At 38.1% G+C, this 19,535-nt stretch overlaps 2 protein-coding genes and 1 long non-coding RNA gene across 9 annotated transcripts in view; all 3 read left to right on the forward strand.

The window, feature by feature from the left end:
- Positions 1–4,444, forward strand: part of PCDHGC3 (protocadherin gamma subfamily C, 3) — a 34,747-nt gene extending 30,303 nt beyond the window's left edge. The window contains exon 2 of the mRNA XM_088131595.1: positions 4,388–4,444. Within this exon, the coding sequence (XP_087987721.1) occupies positions 4,388–4,429 (42 nt within the window). The 3' untranslated portion in view covers positions 4,430–4,444. The remainder of the gene's footprint in view (positions 1–4,387) is intronic.
- Positions 1–13,523, forward strand: part of LOC103056622 (uncharacterized) — a 118,213-nt gene extending 104,690 nt beyond the window's left edge. Inside the window, exons 4-6 of the mRNA XM_088131364.1 lie at positions 4,827–4,885; positions 10,199–10,287; positions 12,138–13,523. Coding sequence (XP_087987490.1) covers positions 4,827–4,885; positions 10,199–10,287; positions 12,138–12,391 — 402 coding nt within the window. The 3' untranslated portion in view covers positions 12,392–13,523. The remainder of the gene's footprint in view (positions 1–4,826; positions 4,886–10,198; positions 10,288–12,137) is intronic.
- Positions 13,524–18,954: 5,431 nt separating this feature from the next.
- The window catches only part of LOC112540674 (uncharacterized), a 79,806-nt gene continuing 79,225 nt past the window's right edge, over positions 18,955–19,535 (forward strand). For 6 of the 7 annotated variants that reach the window (XR_015794257.1, XR_015794259.1, XR_015794254.1 and 3 more), the window contains exon 1: positions 18,955–19,525. This is a non-coding gene — a long non-coding RNA (uncharacterized LOC112540674). The remainder of the gene's footprint in view (positions 19,526–19,535) is intronic. The other variant, XR_003084748.2, reaches the window with a different exon arrangement.

The following is a 19,535-nucleotide window of genomic DNA, read 5'->3' on the forward strand; positions in this document are numbered from 1 at the left end:
CTCTTCATCTGTTCATAGTGGATCAGAATGACAATGCGCCTGTAATTGTACACCCAGAAGTTCCCAAGGGTTCTGCCTTTCATCAGTCACTTTTAATCCCAGTGGAACCTGGATACCTGGTGACTAAAGTAGTGGCTGTGGATGCTGACAGTGGCCATAATGCATGGGTTTCATACCATTTGCTCCATGAGACAAATGAGGTGAATGCTTTCAAAGTAGAAGGCCACTCAGGAGAGATCCGTGTCACTCGGACACTGAGGGAGCCTGGGGTTTCCCATCGGTTGGTGGTAGAGGTGAAAGACAATGGGGTCCCATCTCTTTCAGCATCATTGATTCTAATAATCTCCTCAGAGGATAATGCTGCACAGGACTTTACCAAGTCCTTGGACCTCCTCCCAAAGTCACCTGCCAGAGCCCAGAACTTAACTCTCTATCTTATCATCTCTCTTGTGGCTATCTCTCTGGTGTCTTGTGTAATGATGATTATTGTAGGAGCCAGGTGCTTCAAATCTGGCTTCTGTGTCCCGAGCTGGATCATATCACGCTGCTGTAGTAGGAGGACAGACCGGAAATCTACCATAAATATCAGTGGGTATCCAAATCCAGAAGGCTTTATAAGATACCTTGAAGTGAGTGGAGCTGGAGCTCAGAACTACAAGTCTTGTTTCTCTCCTATGTCTGAGCAGGGAGATTTCTTTTTTGTTAAACCTTTCAGTCATTCCACTACAGCAGAAAGCATTCTTGCCTTTGAACACACAGGCAGTGCTTTGCAGAACCCCTGTGATGCGGTAAGATACACCAGGACAATGCTGGAAAATATATAAATATATATATATATATATGTATATATTTGCTATCTATATTTAACAGAAACTTTGCCATGAACTTTCATTTGTCCTGAAGATACCATGTTCATGGGTGGGGAACAGTTTTGGATTGTTTTTGCAAGATATTTTGGATGTTTTATTATAAATAATGTGTATTGCCACTTGTCTTCACATTGACATCTGTCTTTGCTCCTCAATGGGACATCAGGATTTAGAAGAGAATGGAGTTAGATTTGTCAGTGATCCTGGTCTTGATAGCTGTTATTTTGATTCTTTTATTCAGTGCAGCTAGCGAAGTTTAAAAACAGAAACTGAATATAGAAAGTTTAGAACGCAGATTAAAATTAACAATAAAAAAGTGCTAAAATAATTCAATGAATTGTTTGCCCTTTAATAGAAAATGTTCTTGGTGTTGTTACTGTGTCAAAAAGGCTTCAGTGTCAATTTAGATAAGGAACAGGAAGTAAGTTTAATGATGAATGAAAGTTAGCAGCTGAAGTTCCCTAAGTTATGTTCAGTTTTCTTCAATTTGTACAGCAAATGGTTGGGAGAAAAGTTCTGAACAAATGTAACTCTTAACTAAAATTAACTATTTTAACTTCATTTCAAACTAAAAGAAGCGAAACATTTTACAGAACTCATTCCAGAGTGCAGGACATAGAAGTTTCAGGAACACTGTTTCTGCTGAATATTAGAAAAAACTTCCTAACCAGAATTGCAGTTCAGTATTAGAGACTGTTATCTCACAAGGTGGCTTTAATTTGGATTCCTGGATTGAACAGAGAATTGGATGCAGTGATCTAAATGAGCCTTTCCCGGTCTATGGTTCCCTAAAAGGATCTGTGGGATATGTATTTGTTTCCTTGCTTCCAATTGGAGATTTGCAAATATTATGCCTGATGCATCATTTTTAGCACAAGTGATTGTGATTTCTAAAGATTTTTCGGTTCCATAAAATGCTGTCTCATCTTTCTCCCATTACTGGAATTCCATGTGACTGCCAAGCAATATTCAGATTTATCATTGTTACAGAATTATAATGCTCATTTTTCATATAGCAAAAATACTAAATTATTTATTCAAAATGGTTTAAGAACCTGGACCCAGATACTCAAGTCAGGACAAATATCTTTCTTTTGCTTTGGGGTTCACTTATTTTAAATTGCCCTCTAAGGGAGGGTATAGGGGCTTTATCCCATATCCAGGACTAACAGTTTTATCCTTGGGGAAAAGATGCTTGCTGTTTTTTTGTTGCTTTTTCAGGGGGTACCTATTTTCACTGTTAAAATGGCCCCCTGGCCCTCCACTAACAGTCACATTGCCATTTGCTGCTGAATTTCAATGCTATAGAACCGGGGGCTCTGGAGTCTGCAAATTTTGGTTTGGGCTCTACAAGTTATATGCTGTTGCCTTAGAGAAAGAATTGCAAATTCTATCAACTTTATTTTCCTGAACAGAATCCATGTAGCCTTTAAGGTTATTTTATTATTTTACGTATTTTAATTTTGACTGTATAGTGCTATAGAGGCATTTCTTTTTTAAAAAAACTTTCAAAGTTCTACATATATAAAGTAATAAATATATTATCTTAATTGCTGTAGTAGCAAGGGGAATTCTTCAGAAACTCTCATAGAAAACTACACCCGTTAGGGCTGTGCCCGCTTAGAATTGGTTAGAAATAGTGTTTTGGAACTTGTAGAAGCACAGCTGCTCTCTGCCTTTCATGAAAGGAACCTGACTTTTTTAGTGAGATGGAAAAAAGATGTTTCTGCTACTATCAGGATCCACTCATTTAAGTTTGGTTTTGTGTCTTCAAGTCAGTGTTGGCTCCTGCTGACTGCCTGAACAGGTCCCTGCAGTTTTCTTGGCAAAAATTTCAGAAGTGGTTTGTCATTGCCTCCTTCCTAGGGTGGAAAGCGAGTGACTGCCCCAAGGTCACCCGGTGCCTTTGTGCCTAAGGCAGGACTAGAACTCACAATCTCACAGTTACTAGCCTGGCGCCATAACCACTACACTAAACTGTCTCTCCTACACATAATCCATTAGACTAGGGAGTTTTCTTGAGCAGGTTCTCTAAAAATGAATGGGAGCTCTAAGAAGCCTCAGCAGAAGACCTCTGTATCACATTTGAATAATATTGAATTTGCAAGGAATATTTCCTAATCAGTTAACTCATAGGGTTGGGAATAATGAACCATTAGTGAAGGGGACAGTTAATTTAAGAAAAATAATTCCCTCACAATTTTAATACAGTACATTAATGACAGTTCATTTTATTTTGCTTCTGAATTTTTCTAGTAGAATAAAGATATGTATAGAAACAAATGCAATATTTTGCAATGCATTCTATTTTGATTGCTCCCAAGCCTTCAGTTAGGTTTGCCTTATGTAGGCTATACAAATCCAGGTAGCCACTAGATGCAGAAATGAGATACAGAAAATTCTTTCTGTACCATAAACCAAAAAGCTGCTGGTTTGTGGTTCCTCAGCTTTTTGCATCTCAGATTGATATCCCTGTTTGAAATCCTTTTTCATATATTTTCTCTACATCTTACTTTCCATTGTTGTGGTCATCTGAAGAAATCTAGCTAAAAAGTTTTAAGATTTGGCAGCAAGCCCATACTTTCATTTTTAGAAATACAAAGATCCACTATAAGATAATTACATACAGGTGCCATTTTGTAAAATTAAGTAATCAGTTTTGGAATCTCTGGATGCTCAAAAGATATGTGTATCAATGAATACATTTTTATATGCATATCTCAGATTCAGTATACAATTATACCTATTAGCTCTCCATACTATAGAAACAAGTGAGAAAGCAAGTGTAAACAATGAAAAGTTTATTGATGGAAGTTTCTGTGTAAGTTTTGCCTAGGGCAGTGTATGTATATTTCTGTTTGTAGACACACATACATACGTGCTCAAATATACTCTCTGTATGAATATATTTGACCTTAGCATTCAAACAAACTGATTAATAATTAAGGGATATCTTTCACTAATGTGGGCATGATAAGCCACATTTAGGCTATTACAAGTAGTCCTCACTTACCCACCATTTGTTCAGAAACCAGTCGAAGTTACAATGGCACTGAAAAGGGAGACTTATGACCGGTCTTTGAAGTTCTGGCCGTCACAGCATCCCTGCAGTCATGTGATCACAATTCGGGCACTTGGCAACCAGCTGGCAATTATGACAGTTGCAGCAGCCCGCGGTCATGTGATCGCCATTTGTGACCTTCAAAGCCAGCTTCCGACAAGCAAAATCAGTGGGGAAGCTGGCAGGAAGTCGCACGTCGCAGTCACGTGACATTGTGCTTAACAGCCCACAGTAATTCACTTAACAACCACAGCTGGAACTGACAAACTGACATCGTAAGTTGGGCATGGTCACATGACACTTCACTTTACAACTGCATCGCTTAGTGATGGAGTTGCCGGTCCCAATTGCAGTCGGTAAGTGAGGACTACCTGTACTTAATAGGTTTCTTATCAATAAGGTACGCATAATCATTTGAATCTTCCCCCTTTTTCTCCTTTCCTTTTCTCTCCTGTAGCATTCTGAAATCCACATTCTATTGGCCAAAAAAAAATGGTAGTAAAATCATTCTCTCTCAGGACCAACCCTCCCCTACTCATTATTTGTGATATTCAATGATGCTTTTTCAGGTTTGTTTCATGTTTTATTTATTTTTATGGAGTACTTTCTGAATGACTTCTCTGGTAGATTAGAGACTATTTCAGATTGTGGTGGTACTGGAGTGCTGTTGAATAAACAAGCACATTTATTTAGCATACTATTTACTCATGCATTCCTGTTTGGAAGTATTTTGGAAAACGTCTCTGTGTACTTGTGCTTATTGTTTATAATTCAAACTTCCAAAGCATAAGCTAAGCATATATTACAGCTTATATTTAATATTCTGTAGTAATAATGAAGATGCTGTGCTTAAATTGAATAGAAATATGTTCTTCTTTATGTTTTTTTTTTTTCAGCAAGCACAACCTAACACAGACTGGCGTTTCTCTCAGGCTCAGAGACCAGGAACTAGTGGGTAAGTTGTTTTACACAAATAGATACTATTTGTTGTTTAACTATAGTTCTTACTTTTGTACTATAAAAGTATGTGAAAATATTTATAGCTTGGGAAGTAGTAGACTTTTTCTAGATCTTTGTCAGGTCATGCTGGAATATTTCCAAAGATTACAATGTGAAGTTCGGATCTTATGTAAACTCATTTCTGGTTGTGCATGGCCCGGAAATAGCAGATGTGTAATATTCTAATCTTTTTTTCCACTTATACTTACCAAAATGAAGCTAAAATTGTCCAACATACTTTACTGATGAATAGTAAGATATATGCATAGGAAACTACATTTGATTATTTGCCAGTTCAAACTGTATTAACAACATTCACAAGAAAAGCTTCAGACAGAGATTTGGGTTCTTTCACAGATATGTGATAGAAAAGTCTCATCTAAAAGATGAAAACTCTAATTAAAGCTTGGAGGAGTGTCCTGAAATTTTGAATGCAAATGTTGATGCCTTGACCACAACCCAACTTTTCCTCTCTTGATCCCAGCTTTAATAGCCATTCTAGCAAAGAACACAAAATTGACCTCAGAGTTTATAAAATCGCAGAATGAAAGGGTTGGAAGTGACCTTAGTGATCTGAGGTCTCCTGTTCAGTGCAGACATTCACTACTGTAGCTTCTCTGACTTCTAATGAAGGAGTGTCACCACCTCCATAGTTGTCTGTTCCATTGTTGTAAAACCCTAACTTGTGGACAAGTTGCTCTGACAGGGCAAGCTACTAGCCAGGTAATAAAGTACCTGCAAGAAAAAAACCAAGCTCAGAGAACCCCAAGGACTCCACAATGCAACCTTGAGCTACATACATTCTCTTCTATTGAAACCCTAACTTCTAGGATATTTTTTTCTCACATTCAGCCAAAATCTACTTCATTGTAATTTATATCACTATTTCATTTCTTTTCTTTTGGAACAACTCTGAACAATTCTGCTGTCTTCTACATGACAGCCCATTTTGTATGTTTGATCTCAGTCACAATATTGCCTGATAATAGATGGGAAGATTTTTTTCTTATGGTCCTGGAAGACTTAGTTCTCAATTTTCCCTGTTACTAGCAGGGCAGCCACTTTTTCTGGTTTTCTACTTGCCCAATTCTGGTTTTTTTTACTGGGGCCAGAGGAACCAGACATATTTTTGAGAGAGCTGTTGTTCTGTACTAGCTAATAGATTGAGTAGCAATCTGATTTTCCTGGTTCAGAATTCATTTCTACTACTCTTGTAGGGCTCAGTTGTCTCTTTTGCAATCTGGGGATAGTAAAGCTGATTTACTTTACACCAGATGGGGAATTTGTAGCTCTTTATTTATTGCTAAACAATTTCCAGCATCCTTCTCAGTTGGCCAAGCAGGCTGGGGCTGTTGCTTGCCTTAAGCAAAATTAGGAGGACTGCAAGTTCCTTATTTCTGCCCCAGCACTTGAACATACTGTAGAAATGCTAAGTATGCATTAGTATTATTAAACTGTTCCTGCTCCTGGGTTTTTAGTACCACATGTAGTATAACAAATGACAATAAGATAAATCATTTTGCTTGTAATTAGAAAGAGCAATTTTGATTTTACATATTTTATTATGATTTTACATTTTTATATATACCTATCTCTGTAATTCAGAACAATTTCCTCCTCCTCCTCCTCCTCCTCCTCCTCCTCCTTTTCAGAAATATGTATCTACTACTTTAAAAGTAAAACTCTGCAGAATGGAATATGCAAAAGAAATGTAAATTTCTTAATATAGAAAATGCCTACATCAGAACTGTAACATTTGTCCCCAAAGTGTTTCTGAATACTTAACAGCTGCTTAGCAACCAAGAATTCAGTAGTTTAACCTTTTTTCCCCCACTTCTGCATAAATGAGAAACACATTTATTTCCAGCAACTGGAAAAGGGGTCAACAGATGAAGCTTTTCTCAATTATGCAGAGGCACTGATGAGAAAAAAAGGGTTTATCTGCCAACTCCTTCTTGTCCTACATCAGTTAAAGGTATCCATCAGACTCATCAAAGGCCAAGGCAGAGCAGAACAATTTGCAATAGATTTTCATTTGTCTAGAGTGGAACATATGCACTTGAACTTTCTCCTTTCCAGATTTGGGCCTTTGCGAATTTCAGATTCTAAATTCTTCCTTTGGAGCTTTGAAACACCCTAGATGGTGGCACTGTAACAGATGTTTAAAAGTTAAACCTCTTTTAAAAGATACTTTAAAAGTTCACTGTTATGTAGAATGCAATGATAAGAGAACAGGAATACTTAGTACCTAACAGGTCTGCCCTCAAAAATGATTCTTACAGTCAGGCAACAATCAGCTTACCCCTGATTTCCCCAGCGTCACAGTGACTTGAATGAGTGAACACACAGATCTTCAGTTATTTCAATTGCTTCTTGACACAGTCACACTGTTACCCACCCACCCTTCCGTTAACACAATTCAAAATATGGGTATGCTATGTAGATCATAGATTCCTCATAATAAAAATGAACAGTTAGAATACACATGAAATCTAATAAACCACATACTTGACAGAATCAAGTTCAAAGAAGAAGAAAAGTTACCTTTCCTAAACATCCTCATTAACAGAGAAAACAATAGTGAACTACAGACCCAACTCCATAGAAGATCAACTCACAAAAAACAAATCTTCAACTACAATAGTAACAACCCAACAGCACATAAAACAAGTTGACTAAAACCTCTATTCATATTATCCATAACATACTGCAGTACACTAGAATTACAAAAAACAGAAATAAACTATTATAAGACATCCCTTCAACACAGTGGATTATGCTTTCATTTTGTTGCATTTCTACTGTGCGTCCTGAGATTGGGGATCCTGTCAGAATTCCTTTGATCTATTTGGATTTGAAACTGTGCAGTTAGGGATAGGTCACTTTGTTTTAGAAGTTTGTGTATTTCAATTTTGGTATTTTCAAGCAGGTTGGTGAGTTGTGGAGTAGTTTTACTATTGTCTCTAACTAATTTTGGGTCAGTTGATGTGAAGAGAGCAATGATACCACAATTTACTTCTTTTCAGTCTTTTATTTTTGTAAGATATTGTGCTAGTGAGCTGATGGAGTACTTGCAGCCATATACTAGATGTTTAAGTTTCTTGGTCAGTTTTTGTATAAGTTTTATATAGAGGTCCCTTTTTTCCTTGCTTTTTCTCCTCATTCAGCATTCACCGTGATATTTTACCATTGCAAAGACCATTATTTTAACTATTCTGATCTTTATTGTCATTATAATGTCCTTATCCTTCACAATCTTGTCTAAATTTTCACTGCCTGCCTCTCTATAATTTATATCTTCTTTACCTCTCCACCCTGTCCATCTTTATTTGTTCTTGAGATTAAAAAAAATGAAACTTTGCTACTGTCTTCGCTTCTTCACTACTGACTGCAAGTTCATTAAGCCTGCAGCTTGACATTACCTTTGTCTTCTGAATATGTAACAATATCCTCGATAGCTCTTCTCCATTTACATTTGGTTAGCACACTGTATTGCTATTGTCTGCATATCTGAAACTTCTAGTGTTTTGCCTGCCAGTGTGCTTTGAGCCTTCACCTTTTCAATTCCTGGCATGTTTATAATAGCATCACTGTATAAGTAAAACAGGTATTATGACAGTACTGTATGATCCTTGCCTCAGTCCCAAAAGCACTCTGTTTCTCCTGATTTAGTTCTTATAGTAACTTCTTGTTCATTATAAAGTTTCTTCAGAAAAAAAAAAGTTTTAGCCCTCCCATTAGACTTAATGTGTTCCATATTCTGACCTGATACACGCAATCAAAATCTTTCTTTAAATAAGATATAAAGGTATATTTTATATTCTCTTGCTTCCTCTCTATTACTTTTCTTATCTCATGTCTCCAGGCTTTTCTGAAACCTGCCTCTTCATGTGGCATTTTTTATTTCATGTATGGCTCTATTCTTCTTTGAAAAATCTTAAGCGAATGTTTACTTGTGGGAGGATTTATTAATTGATTTTATTTAACTTGTTACACTACCAACTTCTGAACTCAGCAGTTGATAGTAAAGACTGTAATGGGTCAGTAACTGCTGTAGTGTAATGGTTTGATCATTGGCACGTAGGTGTATGGACCAGTCTTTTCCAGTCTCCAGGCTACACGGTCTTGTTTCATATGGATGACATAGAATGGTTAGCACTTTCACTGCCCCTTCCCTTTTAGCTGTAAATAGTTCAATGTGTATTGTATGTGCACCGGGCTGCTTTCTGTTTGACAGCTGGTCCATTGCCTGTCTTACCTCCCTTCCTAATGGAGTTGGCCCTGAATATATTCTCTCTCTACAAATGTTTCTGTCTTTGTAAGATCCTTACATTTATGAAACACTTCTGTGACAAGATGGAGGGAATTCTTACAAATGTGCAGGTGATGCATCTGGGTGGGATAGCTGATACTCCAGAATGCAGAACCAATTTTAAAGCAGTCTTGATAGGTTAGAAACATGAGCTGAAAATCATAGAATGAAATTTAAATTTCTTCAGTTAGGAAAAAGAAATCAAATGCACAAGTACGAGATGGGGGATAACTAGCTTGACAGTTGCACCTGTAAAGGGTCTTGTGTAGGCCACCATCTCTTCAGCCAAAAGTGGTCTTATTGCAAAGGTCTCTCTGACTTATGAACAGACCTGTCACTTTCTGAATCTGCTCTCCCACTTACTCTGTTGCATTTCTTTATGCAAGTATGTGCCAGAGGGTTTTAAAAAGCAACTTGGCATGGCTGCCATGGCATAGCCATTTCAAGTATGATGGAACTTCATAAAAGGAAATCAGATTGGAGCTTTGAATTTGGGCAGAGCATGATAGAACTGCCCATCCCACATTAGGTGAGTAAAAGCTATCCTTAATTGCCCTGAACTGCAAACCCAGTCTTCTATTTTTCTTTAAAATTTAGAATCGATGTTATTTGCACAAAGATATATGCTAATATCATTTTAAAAACAGCAGTTACGTAATAATAGACACCAAATGCTCAGTGCCAAAGACCATAATGTACAAGATGTATACTTCACAGGGACTAATACTTGTTAGTGAGTTAGTTTATCTAATTAATATTAATATCAGAGAAGTTAATCTCTCTTCTACTTATTGGGGAGGGGGGTGGTTGGTTTTTATAAATACCAAGAATAAGCCTTAACACATATGTGAAGAAATAAAGGCGGAATATGAATCAAATCAATCAATAAAAATTTACACTGTCTTTTTGTCTCTATTGTACCTTTTCAGATATTTTATTTGTTTTGTTTCCTCTTAGATCTCAGAATGGAGATGAAAATGGAACTTGGCCAAACAATCAGTTTGATACTGAAATGCTTCAGGCTATGATTTTGGCATCAGCAAATGGTTAGTGTCCACAAATAATGTAACTTATTTTAGTATTGCACCCACATCCCCCCCACACACACATCCCTTTAAAAATTAGTATAAAATGTTTGTACTCCAAAAGACAGTATAAACTGTCTTTTGCAGTACAAACTTGTCTTTCATGGCAAGAAAGTGCATCTTATGTCAAACTAGTCAATAGTCACTGTATATTATATAAAATATTATATAAAAAAGCAATCATGGAAATGACATTGGATGGTTTGTAACCATATGTACATTAGAGAGCTTTTTGTGCTTAACTAACAGTGCTGCAAAGTGGGTCAGACTATGCATATATTGATGTGGGATTATATTGAAATTTAAGGCTTAGAATTTATGAATTGGTATATGGTATCAGAGCTTGCTAGTTGCTATATTGTGTACTATTTCCTTATTTTACTTTCTTGGAGTACTTATGATTCTTTTTGTTAGGTTCTCACTAAAAAGGCAGTAAAAATTTTCCTGCTTTCTGATAAGCTTTGTCTCATGATTTTTTCTCTGTATGGATATTAACTATCCCATACATTGAAGCAAAATGCTGAATGAATTTGTGACACTGATATTAAAAAATCCACAGTGCTCAAATACTCTGTTCTCATATATCAGTGGAAGGTTGTTTTAAAGAATGTGAAATTAGTTTACTTTGATCTTAAAATGAGGTGAGTTGGGTGGCATACAAGTTTAAATAATAATACACATCATCATCATCATCATCATTATTATTATAATACCAGATACCTCAGAGAGAATTTAGGTATATATTACAGAGGTACTTCAACAGCCGAAACATTATTTCATATGGTCTGTCCTACTATCACTGCACTTGGGATTGAAAGTCTAGGATTGTTAACAGAACTTCAGACCTATTGTTGTGGGTTAAGGATTCTTTTATTGTGCCGGGCTATAGTCCCAGTATTTCAAACTTATCAAGACATTAAGCATTGTGGATTTTTTTGTGAATGTTGATGGCCAAAACAATTATTATACAACACTGGAAGGAAAAATCTGCTTCTGATGTGCAGCACAACTGTCTGTCAGTGAATTAAGTTTTTATTTTGAATGAAGGAAGAGGGAAGAGATCTTTCAAGACATTGGGTTAAACTTCTGGGAATTCTCTTGTTTATCAGATTTCCCTCCCTCCCTCCTTCCCTCCCTTCCATGATGTTACAGTGTATTGTCAACATTATTATATATATTATTAATTAGTATAATACACTATAAAAGAATATGGTGAGGTTTCATAGTGTAGGGTTGTTGGTCAAGAGAATGGGCTACAGACTCAGGAAGGCCCCAGATTCAAATCTTCCTTCTCCTAAGACATTAGTAGGTGCATTTAAGCTCTCTCTTTGCTTCATCTCTAATCTACACAGAAAAAAATAATTGCAAGGTTTTGAAACATGGTATATTAATGCTGGATGTTGTTATTATTAGTTTATGTTTGTTTTAATTTTTTAAACAGTAAGTCTGTATAAATCTATATGTGCAGATTACATCAACCATGCACATGGAAACCCAGAGAATGGACTACATAATTATTAGAAAGACAACATGTGTTACTTCTCTTGCCAGCGGAACTAACTATTAATACAGGGTTGCTTTTTTATTCAGGAAATTCAGGCAATTGTTCTTCATGTTTCAAGCAGATATTAGAAATTTATTTAGATATGCTTGTATAATCTAACATTTTCTAAAACGTATGCCTCTTAAAGAATAAGGAATTGCAGGGAAGAGAAAATCCTTCTCAGTCAAGTCTGTGCATGCATGACATCGATCAAGTATTACTTTAAAACGTATTTATTTCCCCTCTTCCTATCCTAATACTCATGCAGAAGCTGCTGCTGCTGCCGCTGCTAATCCAGATGGAAATTCTACTCTGGGAGGAGGAGCAACAGCAGGCACCATGGGCCTCAGCACCAGGTATGGCCCCCAGTTCACCCTTCAGCATGTTCCTGATTATAGGCAGAATGTATACATCCCTGGGAGCACTGCTACCCTCTCCAATTCCTCTGGCAAACGTGATGGAAAACCTGCAGCCTCTGGAGGGGGAAATAAGAAGAAGTCAGGAAAGAAAGAGAAGAAGTAGAATCCACAGGATAACACAGCCACTTCCACGTAGTTCTAAAGGGCAGACTCTTCCAGCACTCCCCCAGTTCATAGCCTAGGATGGAAGACGAATGTGAATTTGTGGTTAACATTTTTTTTAAATATGGAACATTGTGAATGTACATTGTTGTTGTCATCTAAGTTTATGAGTAGATGTACTGCTGTTACTCATGATGAAAAATATCTGGATAATAACAAATACAGTGTATACTCTTTCAAGGACGATCTAATATGCAAGGGTGTCAGATCTTTGAAACATTTTCTCTCCTGAATGATCTGCATCAGCAACAAAGTTTAGGATGGGCTCTGCTCATTGTAAATAATTATTCTGAACAGAGTTTTTTATTTATATAAGTTCCTCCATTTTTATGAAAATTCTCACTTTTCCAAATTTTGATAGAAGTTCTTGGGGGGAGGGTTAGGCATCATTTCAGCTGGAATCCTTGTTATGACATTGATAGGGAGTGCTTTAGTTCCTGCTTTGTTTTAAATGAAGTGTTTATCCTGTATTATTACAAGGGAATGAGATTCAGCTACATTGTAAACATTTATCTTTTTTACAAGTTTAACCAATGATGGCCAGAAAAATTAAACTGATATTGTAATTTCTGAGAAGCAAGGAGCGCATTGCAATGGGAAGCCTTCCACGCGCAGAATATGCCGTAGGTATTAGCAAGACAGAGAACACTGCCATTCATGATTGATTTACAGTGATCTCTAAAGAGGCAACACATCTCATCTACAACTTGGTCCATTAATATGTACATGTATAGTAAATGTTTTCTAGAAAAAGTTGAAGAAAAAAGTCACTCACTTGTGAGCATAGTGAGCTACTGCTCTTATCTCTGCTTGACTCCTGAGGGAGATGTCTTTGTTAACTGGATGAGCTCTGCTGATCTTATAGGTAGAACATTAAAAATAGAATGCTTCACATTTTTCTGCACATCAAACTGCATGCAAATCACCTTACATTTACAGGAGAGCTGACTCCACACCCAAGCTTGAATTGGGAAATTTATTGCATGACATGAACAGCATGATGTTAATATGCCCGCAAGTGCCCACATCCTGGTAGAACCTCAGCACTGTCTGTGAGTAAAGTTCACTAGCAAGATGCATTGCCCTGCCTCAGAGAGATGGGGAACTCGTGTATTTCATTTCTCTGGGCAGTATAGCAAAAAAAAAAAAGAAAGAAAAAATTGGTTTGCTGGCCTTCACAATTTGATATTAGACAGTGACTGATTTGAGAAAGCTAAGGGACCGGGCTCAATGAAGGTATACTGGAATTAGAACTGGACACATTGCCAAGCCAGTCACTTTATTCCTGAGCTTGTTATAAATGTTAAACAAGTGACAATGCATTGGTGCAATCAGGCAATTTGAGACCCCTACCACTACCTCTTCTTGGATATGAACAGATCTTAAAATATTAAAAATACACCCAAGTTGTGTTACTATGTTTTGAAATTGCTAGATTTACAGTAGCTCTTTTTAACTACATCATTTCATAGCCTAATATTGACAAGAAGTAAGGTTTGCTAACTCTGGCTGATTTGATGACGTAATGGCACTCTGAGTCAGGAGGGAAAGTGAAATGTTATCTTGGCAGTGTTGGTTGCCTTTCTCGATATACTGTAGGTTTCCTGTACTATCTCATGGTTTTCCTTATCACAACAGAAGAGCCACAAAGGACCAGAGGAGGATGTTTCCAACCTGGAGGGCAAACCACTGGTCCAAGAACACTTTTATTTACACTGTAATAAACAGCTTGCTTGAGATAGTCAAAACAGGTCAGACTAAACATATGACAAGTTTCCGAAGTTGCCTCCCAAACTGATTGGCTATGTCGTTGTCACTGCTGGAGCATTTTATGCACTATTTGATGCTTTCCCTGTGTCTAGAAAGTAGGACTTGTCCACAAGAAGTTTCTGTCTACATATGGGTTTTGTAGTGATCCCAGTCACCTCTCCATCAACTTTTTCTTTGGTGACTGCACTAGAAACAGTTTACATAGTTAGTGGAATAGACGACAAGCTAGTGGGAAGTTCTGCAGCACGAGCCACATTTAAATGAATGAGAGCATGGTGGTCCTGTCATGCAGCTCCCATTTATCTCAATGCAGTTTGTGCAGGTACACTTCTGCTGGATTGTGCCTAAAGCTTCTTATGTAATCGAGTAGTTATCATGTGACCTTTCTCAAAGTACTGTAGATGAATCTTAGTTAATCTTTTTTCTTTTTTCATCTACAAGCTGAAAGTAGTGTAGTGGTGCCTAGTGGTGTGTGTTTTTTGTTTGTTTAATCTTAGTAACTGAGTTGTGGACATCAGTATTTTTTATTCCTTTGGATCTTCTTCATGTGTGTTCATTGTGCTTTTAACTGTATGTGAATTGAAACACACTTATTTGTCCTTCCAATGTGTCTAATATTGAGCTTATACTTATATATTATATATATGCTTATATCCTTCTTATATCCATGTAACTGACATTGATGTGTTAACACGCAAGTTTTATACTCTAATATTTATATTGCTCTTTTTTCTTTGGGAAAAATAATAAAATCTTTTCTTCTGATGTGCTGTGAAATATTATTGGTATGGCATGCTTCTAGTGAACAGTGTTTGAGTTTTAAAAATCTGAAAGAATATGTAGGTGCAAGCACATGCACCAAGAGCGTGTAGTCTTTTATAATACCACTCTTCCAAAAAATTATCATACTTAGAAACAGAAAAAGGAGTGTGTTTTGTAAGTGAACATTCAGTTCTTTGGGCAAAAGGATTCTAGACACACAGGACAGATGTGGACAAAGAAAGTGAAGCAATGACAAAAGATGACAACTACCACATGAATGTCAAGTCAAGTATCTTTATTATAGGCCACAGACCAGACAACATAGAACACAATATAACACATCATAAAAAGGCCTGTGATTGTGTTTAATCTAATTTGCTCTTGGTAATGCATAAATTCTATAGTTACAAACTTAGCAATGGCAAGAGTTATTTTAGGACCTTTATCCACCAAAAGAAGCTGTACATTAAATGCTTCTATCTGTCCAGGAAATGGGCTAAAAAGAGATGTTAGTACCTCATTAAAAATATCTTGGTATAAATTACAATAAAGCAAAACATGAGTCTGTGATTCAATACTCCTGTCTTCACAATCTCATTCTGCATAGAGGTTTTCTGGAATTTACCTTCCAGCATTATTGGTAGCAAGATACTGAGTTGCAGTAGTGTGAAAGTTCTACAAAGGATTTTCAACTTGTAGTTTGGTCAAGGTACAATGCTGATTTAAAATAAAAATGGATAAATGTCCCTATTGTGCTCTGGGTAAGAGTTTACTATATTCTATTTGTAATTCTGTATCAAGAATCCTTTGAGAACTACCACAGCCTATTCTAGTCTCCCCAAATCTTGCAGCACAAAGTGCAGATAGAGAACCTGCTCTATTTAATGTTCCTTTATTATCTGTCATTTTAAAAAAAAATCTCAGAAAACACATTAGCTTTTTTTTTTTACTCATAGCTAAATAGTTTATCTGAAATTAGTGTTCCTTACAGAAATGTATCAGTGATCTCACAGCTCTTCTAAGGCCTGTTAGTGTCTGCGATATTGCAGCAGCATCTGCATAAAGTAGTATAGATATTAGTCCATTTACCAGTTTGGGGGTGGATAGGGTAGAAGTCTTTCTTATTTAAAAATTCTACCAATGCATTATGTAAAAGATGAATAATGGGACCAAATGTCACATCTCTGTGATTCTTGGTATTTTATCCAAGGTTGTATCACTAGTGATGATGATACAGCCCTCTGCCAAGTGTGAATAACAGGCCTTGGAAAGTTGAGGTTTACTGAATCAAGGTCTTTTAGTCTTGTTTATCCAGTATGTTTGGTCAGTTTGACTGGCTGGGAAGTTGGTGTTCCAGGCCATTTTCCAAAATACAATAGAAGCAGGTTTTAGTTTCCAGTGAAATTTTGGGCTCTGACTGCACCAGTCTTCTGTAGATCTGCATGACTAAAGAATGCAGTGCTTGATTCACTCAGAAGTATCATGACAAGCCGTTTGACCCTGTCCCATTTGTTTCTAGATGCTAAGTAGTTAAATTTTTTTTAATATTGATAGGGTCATGTTCTTAAATATTATCACGTCTCTAATACATCCCATTATTCCTGGTATCAAGATACTTACATTCAGGAAACTTATACTAGAAATTCTTTATTTATTATTTGCTAACATTTGTATTCTGCCAATTCTCACAATTCTGGGAAGCTTGCAGAAAATACAATAAAATATCAATAAATAGCCATAAAACCAATACCATTAATAAAAATATTTAATAAAAACTATTGCTATTATCAGGCACATCTGAATGCTCTCAGGAGGATGGTTGTCCCCATTTTGCAAAATACCATCAAGGACAGAGAAATGTCTGAGGGGGACAAACTATTACAGAGAGGGGACTACACCATCAAGAGTTACAGATGGAACATCCATGGTACCAGAATGTTTCTGAACCAAGAGCAGCTTCATCTTGCTGTGATTTAGTTGCACTCTGGGTCACCCCATCAAGACCCTCACCACTTCCAGCACCAGATTGGGATTTCCACAAATCTCCTGTGGAAGTTGAGTTGAGATGGTAAACTAAGAATCATACTGATATTTAATCTCAAGGTGGCAAAGGACCTCTGCCAATGTTTCCATGTAGGTGCTAAATAAAGTAGGAGAGGAGGAAAAACTCTGGGGCACTCCACACTGAACTGCCAAAGGGTTCAACCTCTCCTCTCAAGAACACTGATTCCAAGTGCCAGTTCATGAAGAAATGGAAACACTGCAAAGCAGTGCCTGCAACCCCAAACCCTTACAGACAGTCCAAAGGGATATTGTGGCAGATGGTAGCAAACTGAAAGTGAAAGATTTAGCAGACAAGAAGAGGTTCACCAATCATCCACAAAGTGTGACCAGTGTGGTCTCCATCCCATGTTCATGTCTAAAACCATCCAGAGCCCTATGTAATTGAAGTCCCACAATCTTTCTAAGAAGTAGTACGTTGGAGACTGGATTATAATTCTCTAGGCTGGATCCAGGGGTGGTTTTTGGAGAAGGGAGCATACCGCTGCCTCCTTTAAGGCTGGAGGCATTAACCTCACTCCCAAGGATGAACTGATCACCTCCTGGATCTATGCAATCACTGCCTCTCTAGCTGCTTGTCTAGCCAGGAGGGACAAGAGTCTAATTTACAGATGGCTGAGCTCATTCTAGAAGACCTTAACAGTATTAACTGCCTTGCAGAACAATATCTCTATTATCTCATGAGACATGCTCCCCCCACCCCCATCTAGTGTCCAACAGAGTGAATATGAGTGATTTATACTGCATGGCAAATGCTCACCGAGAGGAGCAGGAGGTTCTTACACATTTTTTATGTTTGCAAACTCCTGTGCATGTCCAATATTCGTTTTTTACAGTCAAATAAAACACAATTCTATATTCTAAAAAAGGAAAAAAGACCGCCTACAAGGGTACTGTACTAAAAGGCAGATAGGACCATTGTGAAATTTTAAAAAATTAGGGATCATCTCTAAATCACAAAAAGCTCATGTAAGTTAAAATTAGCTATTTTTTCATAACGATCAAAAAATAAAAATATTTGTTTGCAAGGTGGTTTATAGAAAACATTTAACGAATACATGCATCGGGACTATAATGGAGATTAACCTCCGACGCCAAGAAATACGGAGGAAGGAAAACTCTTCCAAGGGTCCAGAGCAGCGCATTGGACGGAAAAAGAAACCCTACAATAAACTGCAGTAGCAGCAGTATTGTTCATGAGAGCACCCGCAAAATCCCTCCATACCTCAAGAATGCAGGTATTATAATGGCCTCTCCTCCTTCCAAAAGCGTACCGCTTCATTGTTCTTCCTGACTGACCTAATAAGACCAGGAAGAAAGGAAGGCAGAATGTAGGAAAATAAAGGCAGAAATGGCTCACGGATGTACCAGGGAATCTTCACTCTGTTCCCGCAGACAAGCTATACTTGGGAAGAAGCCGGGACGGGGCACTCCTAATTAAAAGGGCGCTTTTTTAACACCCCCCCCCCAGTTCACATTTCAAGCATCAGCAGCCTCCGGTGCGTCCCGACGTTCACAACTCTGTTCGGAAAGAACGCCGGCGGTGGGAAGAGGCGGATCTCGCTCCATCCAAGGAAGAACATTTCCCTCCCGGCAAAGAAGCGCGCGCGGCTTCCCCACCTCCTAGCTGGGGGGAATGCCCTCTTCAGCAAGCAGCGGCGCGCCCTTGGAATTCACTCCTGCTTTGCCGGGACCGCCTCGCGAAAGCAACCCCTTCCCTTCGCCTCAGAGGCCAGCGAGACTGCAGTTTTTATAGACGTTAGGAAGCGAGCGAGCGAGAGATCCCTTCCCCCCTTTTCCCAAGCACTGCTTATCTTCAGGACCGGAATGTGGAGAACATCCCCCGTTCCAAATGGAAACCATTACCACCCCCGGCAGCACTCTTGCACATGCGCAGAAGAGCGTGCCAAAAGCGACTTGCCATTAACGCCCCCCTCAAAGGAGCAGGGGAAAAGCCCCCTTTCCATCAGCTCCCTCCTTCCTCAGCTCATGGCAAGATTTCCTATTGGACGTTGCAATGATTGTGTTCCGGGCGAGGAGCTGAAGATGTGGGTGGAGAACCTTTGAAAGAAACGACCTCGAAAGTCGATTAAAATACTTGTGGCAGTAAGAACGGATACAGAAGGTAACCGGTTACCTCAATCGCAGTACTCGTCATAAGTGAAAATTATGAAAAAATAATTGTGCTGCCCCCCGCCCCCGGCAATCGCCAGGAGTCGATACTGACTCAAAGGCACACCAAAAAAACAAACAAACACGCACGTAACAAAAAATAACACGTGAGCGGCGCGTGCTAGGCCTACGAACTGCAATCCATCGCGTTGCGTATGGCAGCTTTCCAACTATTGGCAGAATTCCTGCGGGTGACCTTGCTCCGCCCCAACAGCAGCCTCAGGGCCAGTCTGATCCGTAAGATTTATGTCCACCCTCCCGTAAGGAAAAGTAGCTCGGCTGCTCATCTCTTCCATACACCGGAACAAAGGTAGGGGTAT

The sequence above is a fragment of the Python bivittatus genome, unplaced genomic scaffold (genome assembly GCF_059951505.1).
Source record: "Python bivittatus isolate LINGU-HERP-01145 unplaced genomic scaffold, Pbiv_v1 ctg000960_np1212, whole genome shotgun sequence".
NCBI lineage: Eukaryota > Metazoa > Chordata > Lepidosauria > Squamata > Pythonidae > Python > Python bivittatus.